The following is a 19,180-nucleotide window of genomic DNA, read 5'->3' as shown; positions in this document are numbered from 1 at the left end:
ACAGCATGCAGCATGTCTCACATAGAAACCAGAGAAATCCATCTTCTATGTGAGGAATCCTCTTTCCACAGAGGAGCCTAGTACAGAATGTAATTCAGAGAGCCAGTCCTATTCCGAGGTATTGGATTTGTTTTGATGAGCTAGAGCTCCATCTACTGTCTGAAGTGTACCATTACACAGTGGTTACAGAACCGTTTCATCAATCAGAATGGAATGATTTTGGAATATTGAGAAATGTTCATATGGTACAAGCACAAGCTGAATTCATTCCTTAACTTAGAAAGAACCATAAAGATGTCAAACAGGATGGAAATAGATGGTATTTCATAACATTTAGAACATGGCAGCCCAACAGAACAAACAATATATAATTCCCATATTCCATTCAAAACCATAATCCAAATGTTGAATGAACTGCCCAGGAGCAGTAAATGAGATAAATTTTCCTTTGGCTAATCTAAGTGTTTCGCTGCTCCCGCTCTGGACAGCCTGTCGGCCTCCTCGTTCCCTGGGTACCCAGCGTGGCCCGGGATGTGCAACTGGGAGACAGAAGAGAGAGAAGATAGTCAGAGGCAAAAGGGGACTGTTAGTCATTTCAGTTGTGCATCATCCATGACTGAACGTTCTAGTGCAGGGGTTCCCAAATGTCTGTTGGGCCACGACCCAACTTCCATATCAGAAATGTATTGCAACCCCAACCAACCTTTATTTGGGGCTATGACAGTCGATTTCAAAAACAGTCAGAGGATTTATGATCTTCTTAACTCACCACTAAGGAGATGGGTATACATAAATGTCCTGGGGAGGTTCTCAAAAGTCAGGGGGGCGCGTGGTCGATACTGCACACCTCGTCACTGTTGTCTCATCCTTCAGTGTTTGGATCGGACGCAGACAAGAGCCCTGAATCCTGCTTCACATAGATATGAGCTGGCAAAGGATACCACTCTCTTTCATGCTGACGAAACAGTTTATCACTCTGGTCATGTAGTACCACGTTTTAATTTTTTGTTGTCCTAGGCTACCTGTTTGCTTGCCTAACTTCATTTCATGGGCAACGTTAGCTAGTTAACATTAGCCTTCTACATCCATCTACTGTACATGTTGAACTTTGATCCTCTCAGGACAGGGGCACAATAATGTAAATGTTTATTCAGATCACTACACAGGTTCAGGAACCTGGGGGGACCTCTTCATTCAGTACTCCCTGTAACACTTCGGCTGTAAAGTCCTGGAGATCCAGAAATCTATGCCGCCTTCACATATCTAGCTTCTTAGATGTATTAGTTTGCCTCGTGCAATTCATCACTTGCCCTATAAAAACGCAACAAAGTCCACCTTCACTCACTATTAGTGTGTTGGGATCCTTCTCCTGCATGGCATTCACTGCAGACTGTGGGACATCCACTGCCATCTCCTCTCACCTTCAGCGATTTTTCACTGACGCCATATAAGAGACTTGCTGGGTGGCCCTGATCCTAGCTACGGTGGACCCCTTCATCCTTACAGGGATGTATGAGAGCTGGACTTCTAATGCTTAAACAACTTTAAACAGAACAGAGGGGAGGTTCGGAGGTGAACGGGAAGACGGAGGAAGTGGATATTGAGTTGGAATTAAGCAGCGCGACGAGTACATTTGGAGGAGACGAATATTCTGAACGGACAACAGTAGTATTGAAAACTAGTACAAAAAGGAAATTGTCAAAACATTTGAGTAGAGGATACGTGTGTTAATGATAATGAATCGTTTCTTGTTGGGATGCGGTTGTTCAGTAAGGATCCATGTGGAAAACCCGTTTGAGGTGTCAAATGGTGAAGTATATGCGCTTGGAAAAGTGGAGTCCGAGTGACAAGGAGTGGTCTTATTTTGATTCATTGTATTTCTGAATAACTGAGGAAGAATTGCAGTGGGGCTCAAAACAATCCGGACAACAGACGTTTTGTGTTTTAAACTTTGGAGTAGAACAACCGTCAAAGGAGTCATCTCAGGGGTGACGACAGATGTTCAGGTTGAGAACCTGAAAATAATTCCTGGTGTGGTTGGTTTCTGGCATCTGACCCACTGGGCGAATGGAGAGAAAGAAGAAAGTCTGTCGGTCGTGTTGTTTTTTTTGATAAAGAGTAAATACCTCCGTATGTGACGCTTGGTTAAGTAAAATAAGCCGTAAGAGCTTTTGTCCCCAAACCACTGCAGTGTAAAAACTGTAAAGGATATGGCCATGTTTCAAGTGTGTGCAGACGAACAAGAGTATACTGAAGAACGGTGTGTAGAATAACGATGGTGTTGCAATTGTGGTGGGGATCATGATCCTGAGTTCCTGGAGTGCCCGGTAAGGGTGAAGGAAATTGAGGCGGCAACAGTTAGAGCGGTCAATCGAATCTCCTATGCGGGGGGGGGGCGCTTAAAATAATTGAGAACACTAGTGATGCTAGTGAAGAGATGGTAGTGGACACACCACAGACCGTAGTAAATGTTTGCTGTCAGACAAAAGATAACGCGTGTTAAAAAGGTGGATTTGGTTGCGTTCATTGCCAGTTATAAACTGTACAGCACAAGTCTCAAAGAAGTCGAAGAAACTGGACATTACTGTGGCTGCGGCAGAAACGTTTTTGGGACTCAAGGATTTTACATCGGGAGATTTGCAAGGGGTACCAGCACCGGAAGACGCAGACCCGGTGGGGAGTGTGGTGAAACTGTCACTGTCAGTCTTTGAGTTTCGAGTCAGTCTCTACCAGACAAAGTCATGTTAGGATATATCAGTTATACTGTTAGAGGTCTTGTGCAGAATCCACTGCACTGTTTGAGGTACAACGTTTATGGTCATATTGCAGCAGTGTGTAGGAGGGAGATTCCAAGATGTGGGTAGTGTGCAGGAGGGTATGGGAAAGAGGATTGTGTAGTTTTGGTGGGAAAGGTTGTGTGTGTCAACTGTAGGGGGGGCCCATGTTGCTGGGGATCGGAGGTGTCTGGTGCGAGAGAGGCAGGATGAAGTGGCCAGAGTCAGAGTAGTGCAGAAGGTGTCGTTTGCTGAGGCAGTGAAGAAAGTAGAGGGGGATGGGGCGAGGAGTCAAGGGTGAGGGATCCTGAGAGGATGTGTAGTAGATTTGTGTCAGAGCAGAGGAATAGGGCAATGAGTGATTTATGCTTCAGTAAGGTTGGCTTCTGAGTGTTCATAGCAATGGTTACCAACTGTATTGCAGATACTTAACATAAATCACGGAAAATAGAAAAAATAGCAGAGAAGTATTTTAGTATAAGAGATCTGACTTCAGAAGAGTTAGTGTGTAGGTGTCCTGTCCTCCCAGGCCGTTTGCATGGTGCAGGAGCAGATAGGATCAAAGCATAGGAATCGGGTAGTGGGTTTTTAATTAGTAGGTGGCAGCTGCAGAGGAGTATCTGGGTATATAAGATTTTACTGCAGAAGTTAATGGGGTGGTGATTTTTATGAAATGGTGGTATATACTGCAGGGTTAGTCGGTGGTGCTAATGAAGAGAATGTAATATAGGTAGGCTGTGACTGGTCTCACACAGTACAGTATGTGGCGGTGTATGCACCTTAAAGTTGGATGCGATCTGCCAACCCAATCCCAAAGAGGACCGACATAGAAACTGGAATACTGAATGAACTAAGGACATCCAACTTGCTTTACAAATACTTTGAACAAATACATTTCAAAATAAATGTATTTCGTGAAGGCGACTCCATCACAGTTCATTTTTTTGTGTGGTTAACCACAAATGTTTTTGAGATGCGGGTACAAACATTACTTATAATGATAAACATATATATTTTTTTATTATTAAAATATTTCACCAGGCTTTTGAGAGTTTCTCCTGCCATCACATCTTCAAATCAGGTGAGCCCTCATGGGGTCGTGACCCCTAGTTTGGGAACCACTGTTCTAGTCTGAAACTCAAAACACTTGCGTACTGAATCTCTGAAGTGAAAATATGTAGAGCAACATTGATATTTACCCATACAACCTCCAGCTCTTCATTCAGCTTGTCAAGTTTTTCAAAGTGCTCTTTGTTGATGACGGGGCCACCAGAGTTGAGCCTCCAGTTGTTCAGCTTCCAGTTCTTCACCCAGCTGGTGACACCTGATGGAAAAAAACACCGACATATGTATTTTCTTAATTGCATACACCTCACCTCCTCTTCAAAACACATTGGAAGAGAAGGTCAGAGGGGAGGGACCTCTGGATTTCTCATCCATTGGTCACAGTAGGCCTAGCTAGTAACATTAGCTGCAGCATCAAGCCTGCAGCATTACATGATGCCATGCCACATTTAGTCAGGCCCTTGCTGATAGTGTTGGTAGAGTGTTGTAAGCAGCACATATGTACCGTTTATGGTGAACTTGCTGTCTGTATAAAGCACCAACTTCTTGATGTTCATCTCTTTGGCCTGCTCCAAGGCTTTACATGCTGCCTGTTATTTAGAAGCAAAACGTGAGATTACATCTCGTGGGGTTGGTTACAATCTAAAGGGAACTGTGGCAATTCAATAAGTCGAAAATAATAACAATCTGGTTTAGAGTTCACAACTAAAGCAAATATGACATTAACACAGTACTTGCCTGTAATTCGGCTCTCTGGTTGGTCTGTCTTCCATCCAGGGGTTCAGCTACATTCCTACAATAAAAAGACAGTCAACATGAACACTTCTGGACTCTATTGTGTCAAGCTCTCTTGAAGTATAATTTCCTACAGGCCTGAATCAACTCACAGAGGATGGTCACGTCCCCAGTACACTCCGATGCCAGCTCTGGCCCCGGCCTTCCCATTGCCTGAACAGCAACCATCTGTGTACACCACCACTGCATCCCCTGGAGGAAAAGACAACACTTTGTTTCCCCCAAAAAACATTGACAGTGACCATTTCAATCTGCAACATTAATAACCCAATGAGAATGTCTGTACCAATGTAGGTGAATCCATCAGAGCTTTTTGAAGATGGGCTGCTGTATTGACTCTGTTTGGCGGGGGACACCTCCTCCTCGTCTATGTGATCATAGTGCCTCTTCTGACCAATGGGTATGTACTCAAGGGCCTTCGGTGCTCTTCTAGGGAGTGTTGCCTCATAGCTGGCTCCTAAAAGGTAATATTGTGATCTGAGTGCAAGTCTGATTTTGCCATGCCTGAATGGTGCACTAGTTGTGTAATGATTAGACGTGCTGCCCATTCCTAGAGCCAGTAACATCAGCACCCATCGTATTGCCATTTCAGTATAGCGACCTATAGAGAAAGAACATAGCCATCTAATGTATCTACCCTCTGACAGGTCTGCCGTTATCGAGGTTGTGAGGCTTCTGACAAATGCCCATGCATCCTTTTCTGCTGCAAACTTCTTGTAGCTGGCATATGGGAACTTGTCGACTTGGCTCTTACATTCATCCCTAAAAAAAAGTAGACACATGCAATTCTATGAAAATAAATGGGACTAGAAATGATCATATAAATGTCAATGAGTTAAGACACACCACAGCTGCAATTAGCTAGCTAGTCAACTACACCACAACTCACCAGGTTTTGTAAACGCCAGGTTTGAATCCTTTCCTCACAGCGTAGAAGAATTTGCCTTTCACGATGTCATCTGTGCCATTGCAGACTGCCCTGCGTACTATACTATACAGACCAGTCAATCTGAACATCACTTAGACCAGCAATTACTTGAAAGTGGAGGCACCGGTCATTGCACTTAACTTAACTTGAGCAGTGTGAACAAACTGACTTTCTATGTGTTGAAATGCTAGGAAAACGATTAGCTAGTTGTCATTGGAACTAGTACAGGCACGTAAACAGTGCAGATAGCATGCTAGTTAACACAAAAACATATTTGGCTAGCTAACGTTAGGCTAGCCGCTATCTGACGAGCAAATATGTTATTTCTGTGTGACAAGCGTAATATCAACATATAAACATATAAAAGTTAGCTAGCTAGCTATACATTGTAACATGACGTACTTATGCTTCTCCTTTGCCTATGTATTCGCATGAATTAATTACTTTTGCTTTCGAAATAGACTATCTGCTGGGGGATGGAGAAAAACAAGTCTTCAAAATCACGGCTACTTCCGCGATCCCATGACTCCCTAGCGCGACGTACTTCTAGTTAGCTCTCGCGAGATTCCGGCCTCTTCCCTGGCCGTTGTTGACTGAGGTTGGTTATAATCATGCTCCCAATTTCGGAATTTCTTTTCAAAATGTTGTACATGTGCATCAGATCCCCTGTATTTTGTATCAGAGTGCATGCGAGACGTTTGATGCGTTAGATTGTTATATTTCAGCTTTTGGATGGCCGGTGTGTAGTGAATTATGAAGTGTTTCAGGATAGACCCAACGTGAACGACTTGGAAGGAAGGACTGGTAGTATAACTGCCGCGGTTTGAGGCCCATGTGTTCCTAGAATAATTGCTTGTAGTCAATCGACGTGTCCGTTTTTTAACCGCGTAGCTTAGTATTTGACTTTGTAGACTTGAAATATGGTGTATGTTTGAGTACTGTGTTCCCTGGTGTTAGCTGCTAACTAAAGTTAGCCATATGATAAGGAACATTGGTTGAAAGACACTGCTAGCCGGCTAACGCTGACTAGCCAACAATGTTGCATGGGGACATGCGACCGTAAGTTATATTGATTCAATGCAATTACTTGCTCGGTTGTTTGCGAGATCATATGGTTGAATGTGTAGATTGGAACCAACCAGTGTCGGCTTCGTTTGATCAACCGTAGCTGGATGATAGCCAAACTACTGTCGTTATACTGACTAGTCAACTTATTAACTGCATGTATGTATGGTGAGATGGCGTTCAGCATGGACCACTTTGCTGCAGTTTAGTTTCATCTGAAGCATTCAACTATGCCCAAAGATGTACAACATGCTCAAATGGCTTTCTGGTCTGTCTTGTTTTCCAGAAACATAGGCCATGTTCAGTACCAGCGCCAAAATCGTGAAGCCCAATGGCGAAAAGCCAGATGAGTTCGAGTCTGGCATTTCCCAGGTAACCAATGGCTAATATGTTAGCTATTGCATGTATGGCTAATTTAAACAACTCATTTAACTTAGTCACTTGGCTAATGTTGTTTGCAGTATTCAACATGTCTGCCTTTCTAGGCTCTTCTCGAGCTGGAGATGAACTCGGACATGAAGGCTCAGCTGAGGGAGCTGAACATCACTGCTGCAAAGGTAAGGATCATGCACACGGCACCACATGGAGCATGTGTTGTACTTACGGAGCTGTGTTGGGTTATTTGAGTTAAACCCCTACGTGGACATCCTGTGAGGTTGCTCTCACATGGCTCTGTCCTTGTGGCGTATGGGAGCGTAGCGCGTCACAGTGCTGTGACGTACAGTCCCGTTCCACGACGTTGGAGAGCAAGCTTTGTCCCCGGCCTTCGGGCTGGTGAGGACGGTGTTCTGTATATTCCTACATCTTCCCAGAGCCCTTTGGGCCGTGACTGGGGGGCTAAACCATGCAGTGCATACTTTTTCATCCAGACAGCTAAAAAAGACTATCTACTAAAGTGTTTGTATTTGCCTCCGTACGTTCAAATAAATCTTTTCCCCTCCCTCAGGAAATTGAAGTTGGTGGTAGCAGGAAAGCCATCATCATCTTTGTCCCAGTGCCCCAGCTGAAATCTTTCCAGAAAATTCAGGTGCGACTCGTGAGAGAGCTGGAAAAGAAGTTCAGCGGCAAACATGTCGTCTTCGTTGCACAGGTAAGAATGCAGCACAGGTAAGAATGCAGCACAGGTAAGAATGCAGCACAGGTAAGACTGCAGCGGTCCTGTTTTCTGAGTTGCAGGGGCAGTTTGTATAGCTGTTGCTGTGAACCAAGCTAACATAATGGGTTATTTGAGACAACTGTTTATATATATATATATATATATCACACTTTTTTTGTGTATGTGGACACCCCTTCAAATAAGTGGATTTGGCTATTTCAGCCACACCGATTGCTTACAGGTGTATAAAATTGAGCACACCTCCATGCAATCTCCATAGACACGCCTTGGCAGTAGACTGGCCTTACTGAAGAGCTGTGACTTTAAATGTGGTACTGTCATATGATGCCACCTTTCCAACAAGTCTGTTTGTAAAATGTATGCCCTGCTAAAGCTGCCCCGGTCAACTGTGAGTGAAGTGGAAACGTCTAGGAGCAACAACGGATCCGCCACAAAGTGGTAGGCGACACAAGCTCACAGGACGGGACCGCCGAGCAATGTTCTCTAGTGGAAAGCTTTCCCAGTAGAGTGGAGCGCTGTTATAGTAGCGAAGAGGGGACAAGCTCCATATTAATGGCCATGAGTTTGGAATGAGATGTTCGACAAGCATGTCTCCACATACTTTTGGTCATGTGGTGTAGATGCTGTGATTGTAACATTACTATCAACGTGGACATCCTGTGAGGTTGCTCTCGCATGGCTCTGTCCTTGTGGCGTATGGGAGCGTAGCGCTTCACAGTGCTGTGACGTACAGTCCCGTTCCACGACGTTGGAGAGCAAGCTTTGTCCCTGGCCTTCGGGCTGGTGAGGACGGTGTTCTGTATATTCCTACATCTTCCCAGAGCCCTTTGGGCTGTGACTGGGGGGCTAAACCATGCAGTGTACATTAGTTATCAAGTATGCTTCTTGGGCTTTTAAATTCTGCCTATGTAAATTAGTAATCCTTAATATTTTCATTAAACTTGCAGAGGAGAATCCTGCCTAAACCAACCAGGAAAAGCCGTATCAAGAATAAGCAGAAGCGTCCCAGGAGGTGAGTTACATTATCATACCTGCATGTGCACGACTACATACTGTTTGGAAGAGACTATTAAATGGCTTTAAAGTTGGTGTGAATGGGTACAAGTTCAAGAACTTCAAATTGTTTGTCATATCTGGTGCTGCCATAATTGCTCACCAATTTTGGACCCAACGTGGACATCCTGTGAGGTTGCTCTCACATGGCTCTGTCCTTGTGGCGTATGGGAGCGTAGCGCTTCACAGTGCTGTGACGTACAGTCCCGTTCCACGACGTTGGAGAGCAAGCTTTGTCCCCGGCCCTTCGGGCTGGTGAGGACTGTGTTCTGTATATTCCTACATCTTCCCAGAGCCCTTTGGGCCATGACTGGGGGGCTAAACCATGCAGTGTACAATTTTACTAACATGTAAATGCTTTCTACCACTCCAGTAAACCTGCACATTGTAAATATGGTATTGGCACTGACCCTGAAACGTACCCAGTATATAGCTTGCTTACTTGCTTGTTTTTTCTTGTGTGTTTTTGATCTTAATTTGTAATACTGATGTTTGTTATTGCGTTGTTGGGAAAGAGCTCGCGAGAAAGGCGCTTCTCTACTTCAAGCATGTGACAACTTGAAACTTCGAATGGGATTTTGAATAAATCGATACGGTTACAAGATGACCGGAGACTAACCGTATGATGCAAAATCAACGTTCCCTCGTATTACCTTGCGTTATCTAAAGCAGACTGCTTGTCTCCAGTGATGTGATTGAGACATCTGCATGGCGTTTAGATTTACTTTCTCTTTCCAATATATGCCTTCAGACATGTATAAAGAATCTTTAATTTTGAATGAGGCAGGTGGTAGGAGAATTTTGTTTTTGTAAGGATTGCATTTTTTTTATTTGCCATATGTCTAATGCAAGTTGATTTATTTCTCCAGTCGTACTCTGACAGCTGTGCATGACGCCATACTTGAAGACCTGGTCTTCCCCAGTGAAATTGTTGGCAAGAGGATCCGCGTGAAACTGGACAGCAGCCGGCTCATCAAGGTCCACCTTGACAAGGCTCAGCAGAACAACGTTGAACACAAAGTGAGTGTCGTGTAGCAGTTTGCTAGTTCACCCAACTTAACCCCAACGTGGACATCCTGTGAGGTTGCTCTCACATGGCTCTGTCCTTGTGGCGTATGGGAGCGTAGCGCTTCACAGTGCTGTGACGTACAGTCCCGTTCCACGACGTTGGAGAGCAAGCTTTGTCCCCGGCCCTTGGGCTGGTGAGGACGGTGTTCTGTATATTCCTACATCTTCCCAGAGCCCTTTGGGCTGTGACTGGGGGGCTAAACCATGCAGTGTACAACCTTTTTTCTTTTTTTATGTCTCAGTTTTTAGTGTTTCGTACAAAATCATTATGACCTATAAATGTTAATATATGCAGTGGTTAACTAGTGGTTGCTTTTCTATTTTCTAGGTTGAGACCTTCTCTGGCGTCTACAAGAAGCTTACAGGCAAAGACGTTGTTTTTGAGTTCCCCGAATTCCAACTGTAAAGTGCAGATGACAAAATAAATGTGTTTACTGTTAACACCATTGCTCTGTTCTTTGGGGGTGGGAGGGGGTTAGTCATGCTAGTCCATACATGTTCAAGACTGATGTCCTTTCAGACAGAAGGAACTTAATAACTAAAACAGTAGGACCGTTACCTCAAATAACTACACTTGGAGCAGCTTTGTTCAGACTTGCTTTTGTACCTCCATGAAATGGTAGTATTCACAATATGTTTTTGCACATTCACTGATGCAGAATGAAATTGACCAGTAATCTATTTGTCAATGTATTCTGGTGGTGGGCCATAGCAGGCCACCTGCTTTAGTTGGTGAGAAAGATCGCTGTTGAGGGAGGAGCTGGTTTTACATAGTGTATTTCTGCTCAACACATTTCCATTTGGTAATGTCAACTCTTGCACATTTCTTCAAAATACTTATGTTCGCTAGCTGGACAGGTAATTGCTGCCAAGTTTTAAACTGAACCAATCAAATTGTGTAGAAACTCTGAACAACAATCACATTATGTGCATTTCAGGTAGTAAGTAGAAAGCTGGTGACATCGAGAGGGATCTCCATCCGACAAAATGCTATCAAATACGGTATTTATTTGTAATATGTGATACCATCATTCCAAACTGAAATGACAGCTGAACACGGCAACCTTAACGTAGCTAGCTACTGTAGTTGCAACAAGATCTGTTGCTAGCTAGCATGAACAGATTTATCACGAGCTATCTAGTCATTCTGGGACTGAGAGATTTAGCTTTTAAGGTTATTCTAAGTAATTTAAGACTACAAACATGTATAGGAGAAGTGTAAATCTAATAGTCAAAGGCAGGACCCACAAATGTCATTCATACTGACTAATGCCACAATCCTATCAATAGGAGTAGGATGTTTGCAGCCCACAGTGTCAAGGGTGTTTCATTTTCTAGCTTACAAACTACATTCCTTTGCTGTGATTTATTTATTCAATCTCACTTTTGTCGCGCATTATCTTGTCCCAGTGATCAACCAAGTGCTATTCACCAAGCATGGGCTGAATCGCTCACCTGTGAGGAGAACATCCGACTGCAGTTTGAATTAGCCCTAACGTCACTGTTTAGACATTGGGACCACATGCATTTCCCAGTTTCTGTCTTAAGTCGTGCATTTTAGAGTTGGAACACCCAATACAGATGCAGTTGCTTGTTTGAGCATCTTTATTCACTAAGGTTTTTAATCTTAGTCTTCCATGATCTATTCACCTAGCCCTGCCGTCACTATATAAACACGGAGACCATTTGTCTTTTCTTTGTGTGTTTTGTCTTAGTCACATCAGGGTGTTAGGTAGCCAAGCACTTAAGAGCATTGGGCCAGTAACCGAACGATTTCAGGTTTCAAAGACAACTAGGTGAAAAATCTCTGCCCTTAACCGAGGCACTTAATCCTCATTCCTCCTGTAATTTGCTTGGGAAAAGAGTGTTAAATGACAAATGGAAATGTCTACATCGGTCAGCTACATTGTTGACCGCGGTGGGATACTAATTGTGCCCTCATTACAAACACAATATTAAGTTGCACTCCCATTTTGCCCCAGAACAGCCTCAATTTGCCCCGGCATGGATTTCCACACTGATTGAAGTAGAGGCAGTGACTTCAATAAGCGATCATAGCATTCACCTGGTCAGTCTGTCATGGGAAGAGCAGGTGTTCCCACTGTTTTTTATACTCAGTAGATTACAATATATTTACATGCGTCAAATACTGCCCGAGACGCCTTTTATTACTTTTCTCCATACTCAAATGGTGAGACATGATTTGTGATTTTGTTCGTATCTATATGTGTGAAACGCACATTGAAAATGTTTCTCACAGTCACAGTAGAAGAACGAATGGATTGGCGAGATTCTGGCACCGTCAACTTTTAGAAGGTTAGTAGGAAAGTTAATATACTCCCATTCAATGAACATTGAGTATTTCAAACAAAGTTTAATTACCCAACTGCTGTTTCTATAATCCTGCAGGTTCGTTATTCTCCATACTTTATATTCCAATGCATCCAACATTATGCAGGCCCACCATGGTATTGGACAGCTGCTATTTGAGAGAACTCATATGGTTTGGAGATTAAACTCTGGTTATTTTACTGCAGAGTACATTGTACAACTGTTTTTAGAGATGTAAAGCGAGGTATGCTATAAGTGCTAGGCTATACCACATGTATTGGCTAATATGCATATGCAGCTGTCGTTTAAAAAAAACTCCAGTCAAGCATGACAGACATTTCTCAAAACATGCTTTTATGTGTTTCCATGCTAAGTGTATGATTTAATGTTCCTTTAAGCCTGCTGCTAGTTACTTGAGACAATCATGCCAAAACATGATACAACAACTGAATTCACAGACAGATGGCTAATGAACCACAAATTGACATTTATAGTTGACTAGACTAGTCTGTTAACATTGGCTAGCTTTTAATAAATAGTCTAAATGGTCAACGAAGTTACAGTGCCTCCTTTATATGATCAAGACGATTCGTATTGCTTACTGCATAATACTGAACAGAAATATAAACGCAACATGTAAAGTGTTGAACCAATGTTTCACGATATGAAATAAAAGATCCCAGTATGTTTTGCACAAATGTTTACATCCCTGTTAGTGAGCATGTACTTTGCCAATATAATGCATCCATCTGACAGGTGTGGCATATCAAGAAGCTGATTAAACGGCATGATCATTACACAGGTGAACCTTGTGCTGGGGACAATAAAAGTCCACTCGAAATGTGCAGTTTTGTCACACATCACAATGTCACAGATAACAATTTGCATACTGACTGTAGGAATGTCCACCAGCACTGTTGCCAGATAATTGAATGTTAATTTCTCTACCACATGCTGCCTCCAGTGTTGTTTTAGAGAATTTGGCAGTACATTCAATCGGCCTCAACCGCAGACCACGTGTAACCACACCAGCCCAGGACCTACACATCAGACTTCTTAAACTGGGGAGTATTTATGTCTGCAATAAATCCCTGTGGAAAAACTCGTTCTGATTGGCTAGGCCAGGCTTCCCAGTGGGTATGCCCTCCCAGACCCACCCATGGCCACGCTTATGCCCAGTCGCGTGAAATCCATAGATTAGGGTCTAATTCATTTATTTCAATTGATTGATGTCATATGAACTGCAACTCAGTAACATTGTTGCATGTTGCGTTTGCATTTTTGTTCAGTATATTTAAACTTCTTTCCAAAACATATTTTTATCGTATTTCAGTTTGGGAGCTATATATGTTCCTTTTCATCAGACAGTAGCTCACGTTTTCACAAGAGTCGAGTGTTGAAATGTACTGTAACGACCCTGGGTTTATAAGCGCGAGCATGCTTTTGCGGCACAGGCGATAGTGCGCCGGACCTCGGGCTAGAAGGTCGCGGGTTCGAGACCTGCTCCATCCATGCTGTTTCATTACAGTACTTGTAATGAGAAAATGTGCAAAAATGTCACATTCAAGAAATGTCAAGTCACCAGAAGAATGTTTTACTGGTATATACAAGAAAAAAACTGCTCCTCCCTAGACAGGAGTGACCAGTTCTGCCCAACGGTGAAGTCAGCTCAAAACAAGAATTGACACTCGGTTAAGCACGTGGAGTAATGAGTAGGATTCTGTTTTCACATGCAAAAGTGATTGCTTTTGATAAACGCCTTTTCTGCCTTCCCAATGATAACTGGCTAGAAAATGTGAACATGCATTTTATGGAAAAGAGACGAACGTTTCTGAATGACGGATCATGCTGCCTTTGTAAAAACAACCAGGGCGCGCCTCCCTCACGTGACGGACCATAGCCCCGTGCAACTCTGGCCAGTTTAATATAACCCAATCGTGGTTGTACAAGGTGCTCTCGCTTTCTTCCCACAAAAGAAAGCTAGAGCACAATCTTGAACAGATATTCAGTATTCAAAACAAAAAAAATCCATTCCCCCACCACCTATCTCGTTTAGTTAACACTGCTGTCAATGACTTCCCAGTCACCGGACTTTGCCCTGGTGAATTGATTGAAAGAAAACAGGCACAAGAATAATCTTTTCATTAGTGGTTGTGGACTGCTTTTTTAAACTTGGAAGTACAGGAAGCTGTAACATATACAAGCAGATTTCTTATTGTATGAGGTAAATGATAATTATTTTCTCAATCTGGATCGAGTTACATGTCGGTATTGTAAATTATAGTCTGCAATAGAATGGCAGACCGAAAAGCAGTGAAAATTGTCAGTGATCAACCAGACTTTCTGCAGTTTAATAACCTGGCCTGTGAGACAGCTGGAGGAAATGTAAGTCTTACACCATGGGCACAAGTTTGACATTTTGAAAACTGTAAATTACACAACACGAGACAATGTTCATCTGTTTACGTGCTCACTATCATCTTAGGTTATTTTTGCGACAGACGAATGGTTTGCACCAGCTAGCAATCTTCTGAAGGTACTGTGCACACTTACATTACTAATCCACTGTCATCTGTTGATCCACTACCATTCACATCTACCACCCTCTTCCCTTTGTTCACTGCACGTGGTTGGAAGAGAGAGCCACCAGAGTTCATAGCGTCTGCATTCACAGAGTACGGAAAATGGATGGACGGCTGGGAGACGAGAAGGAAAAGGATACCTGGTATAACTTGAAGAGACACAAAATTACAATAATTTCATTGGTGGGAAAATGAAATGATCATAGGTAGGCTAATCTGAATACAGAAGCTTGACCTTGTCTGCTTTCTCTGCCAGGTCATGACTGGTGCATCATCCAGCTGGGTGTACCTGGCATCATACATGGCCTGGATGTGGACACGTCCTTCTTTACTGGAAACTACTCGCCCTCTGCCTCAGTTCAAGCTGCATGTCTGGGTATGGATGACCGTGTAACAGGCTGTGTTTACACAGGCAGCAAAATACTGATATTTTTTTCCACTAATTGGTCTTGACCAATCAGATCAGCTCTTTTGCTAATAATTGTGAGAGGAAAAAAAATCTGTCTAATACCTCATGATAGGTTAGAAAGATCCATAGGGTGTTTTCACATATGGAATTCAGTACCCTGGTTTGGTTTCCTGGAGTATTTGTCAGAATTCTACAGAATACGTTTTGCATTCACAAGACAAGAAAATAACTGTTTCGGGGTATGAATTAGCAAGGCCCACATTCTACATGACATCCGAAAACTAACCAGTGTGAAATGCCTAGCTAGTTCGTGGTGCGCACTAGTAGTGTTTCAATCGGTGACGTCACTTGCTCTGATACCTTGAATGAGTTGTTTTAAAATAGAGTGAAACAGGGAGGTACTACCTGAACTTTTTCTGTAACTTTTGTGGAGGGATAGGCAACGATGCTTCGAGCGTGATTGTCACCGACGTGTGCAGAGGGTCCCTGGTTCAAGCCCAAGGTTGGGGCGAGGAGAGGGACGGAAGCAACACTGTTACAGTTACAATTGGCAAAAGTCAGTCATGTATGTTTCTGTGTTTTGTCTGTCTGATTAGATGAGGCTCCAGCACTGACCCTGGAGGGAGACCGCACTGGCATGGCTGCTTCCGACAGTCAGTTTGAAGCAGTTGCTAAGGTACAACCGTTTACACTGACACTGTACACACACACACACTGGAGAAGATCAATGATCAATTGTGTTTGACTGACAGTTGCACTCTGAGTTGTGGGAGGAGCTTGTTCCTGTGACAGAGCTGAAACCTGGATACTCTGACACCTGTCATAACTACTTCCCAATCACCTACCCCAGCAGAGTCACCCACCTACGACTCAACATGTACCCAGGTAACACCTCCACGTCAGACACTCTCTTTGCTATTGGTTACATCATTTCTCATCAATATTCCTGATAAAGGATCTGTACTTATGCTTGTGTTGCAGATGGGGGGATTGCTAGACTGAAGGTCTATGGCGTTGGGCAGAAAGAGTGGTCTGCCCTGCCCACACAGGACCAGCTGGACCTGGTGGCCCTGGTCAACGGTGGGGTCTGTCTGGGCTACAGCGACGCCCACTTTGGCCACCCCCGGAATATGATTGGTATGCCAATGCTGTCATTCTGCAAACATTTCAATGGGGCTTCTGTCATCATACTGATTAAGGAATCAATCACTTCAGTACAGATGGCACTGGAATATAAAGTAAAAACAAATAGGGCAATATTTATTTTCGCACTATTCATTTGGAAATACAAAGACCGATATAACAAAGGCAGAATTCTTTCAACCAGCTGTGTCCATCTCATTTATTGATCTATCTTTCACTAATGAAGTGCACACATGATTTATCTATTTGGTAAATGATTCCAGTCAGTTGGGCCTTTGTCGCTGAAAGATCTTACTCCAATCTCATGATGTACCTTTGGGATTTGTAATTGTTGTCGAAAGAAGCCGTGTGAGTCTTGAATAGTTAGGTGTTCCTTTATATATATATACACAGGGAAATTACTGGCAGGCCTGTGATATGTTTTAATGACGATGTCAATATTGGCAACGGTCCAGAATCTCATCGGTAGTGCATACCATTGGTAATGAACATATCAAAATGAGACAAGTCTATAGACTGGGTTGACCGGGAAACATCATACCCTTGTAGGTTTGGGAAGATCTGCAAACATGGGCGATGGATGGGAGACAGCCCGTCGACTGGACAGACCCAAAAACCTACAGGTAACTTAAAATCACATTTTATTCGTCACGTGTACAGGATACTTACTTGCCGCTCTTCATCAACAGTGCAAAATAAATTCAGCTAAGTTTGGCACATGCCATAGCACTGGATCGTGTTCAGTAGGACAATTCAGAGTAGAACTTTTTGAAATGTTTTCTACAGAAAATGTGTTATTTTTGGGCAATTTCAGCTACTACCTCCCTGTTTCACTCTATTTCAAAACATTTTCTCCTTGGTGAACACGACACTGATGTATCATCTGGTGACATGATACTGTGCTCCACAGGTGGATGGGAAGGGCATCCTACAGGTACCAGGTTATGAGTGGGCCGTTTTCAGACTGGGGCATCCCGGAGTCATCAGCCAAATTGAGATAGACACCAACCACTTCAAAGGTAGAGTAACACACGCACGCACACACATTCTGTCTGTTCCAGTCTCTGTTAAAGACTTGGTTACTAGGGTTAGGATTAGGGCAGGTAGGCTAGCGGTTAAGAGCGTTGGGCCAGTAACCCGAAAGGTGGAAAAATCTGTCGTTCTGCCCTTGAGCAAGGCAGTTAACCCCCAACAACTGCTCCCCGAGCGCCCATGACGTGGATGTCGATTAAGGAAGCCCACTGCACTTCTCTGATTCATAGGGGATGGGTTAAATGCAGAAGACATATTTCGGTTGAAGGCATTCAGCTATGCAACCGACTACTAGGTATCCCCTTTCTCTAGTTATGACAATGTAACAGGTTAGATTACAAGCGATCACAATGGAGACATCCACATCTTTCGCCTCTGTTGTAAAAATTTGGCAGTCCACTGTACAGACTACTGAGACAGGTTTTGTGTTTCTCTTACTGTATCATGTGATGACAACACGCAGGAAACTTCCCAGACTCCTGTAAGATAGAAGCGTGCCATCTGACCCCGGAGGAGGAAGGGAAGTATGTGAGTGGCAGGTGGAGCAGCGATCCAGGAAACAAATGGCGGGTGCTTCTGCAACCTCAGAAAGTATGTCAACCATTATCCCTATAATTCACTCCAATGCCTGGGCCCGTTAGATTGCTGATCTAGGATCTGTTTAGCCTTTTAGTAAGTTCACAATGCGTAGGGGGGACCCGATCCTAGATCAGCGCTCCTACTGAGACTTTATCAGCCCATTTTCATCCAGAATGTTTTTTTCAGCATTTTAATCCATTCAGTGTTTAAATGGTCTCCTCATCCAGACAGATGGGGAGAAATTGAAGTGTGTGTGTTTCAAAACATATTATTTAGGTAAACAATGTTGAATGTGCATGTATAACAACTAAATCAGGTCTTGGCAAATGTAAGGAGGATATCTGTCTCATCTGTGAGAGGTGTTGTGCTTCACACTTCACTCTTCAATGTGCCCAAGTTTCTGTGACGTGAAACATCTGCCAAAGTCAACAGTCCACCTAACTTACTTTTCGCCCCTCGTGCAACTGCTTAAGTACGAAAACGACTCATAACCTACAACCTGTGATGATAATAACCATTCCAAACTGCCACAGTAAAACATCAGTTTGGTGAGAACTGTTTCCTGTCTGTTCTAGCTGCAGGCCCATCACAGGCACTTCTACTCATGTGACTCGCTGGCGCTGTCTGGGCCGGTCAGTCACGTGCGTCTGGTCATCGCCCCAGATGGAGGGGTCAGCCGACTCAGACTCTGGGGGCGTCCGACTTCCACAAGACACACGTCCAAACTGTGATGCATTAGGCCACATTATTGGATGAGTTTTGGTGAGCTCATTGTGGAAATTAATGGTCTGAGTGTAACATGTAGGCTACATATGAAACCTAAAAAAATAAACTTTCATCTGAAAAGATACAACTGGGTCTAAGGAGATGCATAAACTATGTATGTTTTGACATTATTTTTGAGTTTATATTGGATGCAATGATATTAAGAAATCTTGCATAGCTGCAACAGTGGGTCTCACAGGGTTAAGCCGTTATAGGAAACAATGGTGTGTGTGTGTTGTGTCAATACCATGTGAAGAATTGTAGCAGACAGTAAACAAACAAGTGCTTGCACTTGTTGGGGATTCAGCACCACGGACAGCGGCAATTGGAATCCCCACGATCTGACCTTCACACTATTTAGGCCTAGTTGTAGGTTTGCACTGGAAACAAGCCAATAATATTGTAATTTTCCATTTGTTTCCCACATTCAGAGCTATCTAGCCTTATCAACCGCAAACGTTTGTCATATTTTGG

At 43.3% G+C, this 19,180-nt stretch overlaps 3 protein-coding genes and 4 non-coding genes across 7 annotated transcripts; 6 read left to right on the top strand and 1 right to left on the bottom strand.

Annotated features, from left to right (window-relative positions):
• Positions 1–302: 302 nt before the first annotated feature.
• On the bottom strand, positions 303–6,046 carry LOC118398457 (ribonuclease H1). Its single transcript, XM_052470793.1, has 8 exons — positions 5,524–6,046; positions 5,272–5,396; positions 4,921–5,091; positions 4,727–4,826; positions 4,574–4,632; positions 4,345–4,425; positions 3,974–4,098; positions 303–539 (listed from the first exon to the last, which is right to left on the bottom strand). Exons 1-8 carry the CDS (start codon positions 5,649–5,651, stop codon positions 453–455), a joined length of 876 nt encoding a protein of 291 aa, XP_052326753.1. The 5' UTR covers positions 5,652–6,046; the 3' UTR covers positions 303–452.
• A 38-nt stretch (positions 6,047–6,084) lies between these two features.
• On the top strand, positions 6,085–10,306 carry rps7 (ribosomal protein S7). The gene is made up of 7 exons (XM_052470795.1): positions 6,085–6,160; positions 6,914–6,999; positions 7,113–7,184; positions 7,574–7,717; positions 8,692–8,756; positions 9,667–9,817; positions 10,194–10,306. The coding sequence occupies exons 2-7, from the start codon at positions 6,925–6,927 to the stop codon at positions 10,269–10,271; spliced, it is 585 nt and encodes a 194-aa protein (XP_052326755.1). The 5' UTR covers positions 6,085–6,160; positions 6,914–6,924; the 3' UTR covers positions 10,272–10,306.
• LOC118398890 (small nucleolar RNA SNORA73 family) lies at positions 7,262–7,486 on the top strand. Its single transcript, XR_004828713.1, has one exon. It is a non-coding gene; the product is annotated as a small nucleolar RNA SNORA73 family (small nucleolar RNA).
• On the top strand, positions 8,388–8,612 carry LOC118398914 (small nucleolar RNA SNORA73 family). The gene has a single exon (XR_004828735.1). It is a non-coding gene; the product is annotated as a small nucleolar RNA SNORA73 family (small nucleolar RNA).
• Positions 8,912–9,137, top strand: LOC118398892 (small nucleolar RNA SNORA73 family). Its single transcript, XR_004828715.2, has one exon. It is a non-coding gene; the product is annotated as a small nucleolar RNA SNORA73 family (small nucleolar RNA).
• LOC118398891 (small nucleolar RNA SNORA73 family) lies at positions 9,860–10,084 on the top strand. Its single transcript, XR_004828714.2, has one exon. It is a non-coding gene; the product is annotated as a small nucleolar RNA SNORA73 family (small nucleolar RNA).
• Positions 10,307–14,207: 3,901 nt separating the features above from the next.
• On the top strand, positions 14,208–18,880 carry allc (allantoicase). Its single transcript, XM_035792655.2, has 11 exons — positions 14,208–14,581; positions 14,682–14,732; positions 14,834–14,921; positions 15,035–15,154; positions 15,784–15,863; positions 15,940–16,072; positions 16,169–16,324; positions 16,880–16,953; positions 17,241–17,349; positions 17,826–17,953; positions 18,517–18,880. Exons 1-11 carry the CDS (start codon positions 14,492–14,494, stop codon positions 18,670–18,672), a joined length of 1,185 nt encoding a protein of 394 aa, XP_035648548.1. The 5' UTR covers positions 14,208–14,491; the 3' UTR covers positions 18,673–18,880.
• Positions 18,881–19,180: the final 300 nt, after the last annotated feature.

This window comes from Oncorhynchus keta, chromosome 19, assembly GCF_023373465.1.
Source record: "Oncorhynchus keta strain PuntledgeMale-10-30-2019 chromosome 19, Oket_V2, whole genome shotgun sequence".
In the NCBI taxonomy this organism is placed as follows: domain Eukaryota; kingdom Metazoa; phylum Chordata; class Actinopteri; order Salmoniformes; family Salmonidae; genus Oncorhynchus; species Oncorhynchus keta.
The sequence above is the reverse complement of the archived record's forward strand: the minus strand, read 5'-3'. Positions and strand labels throughout refer to the sequence as shown.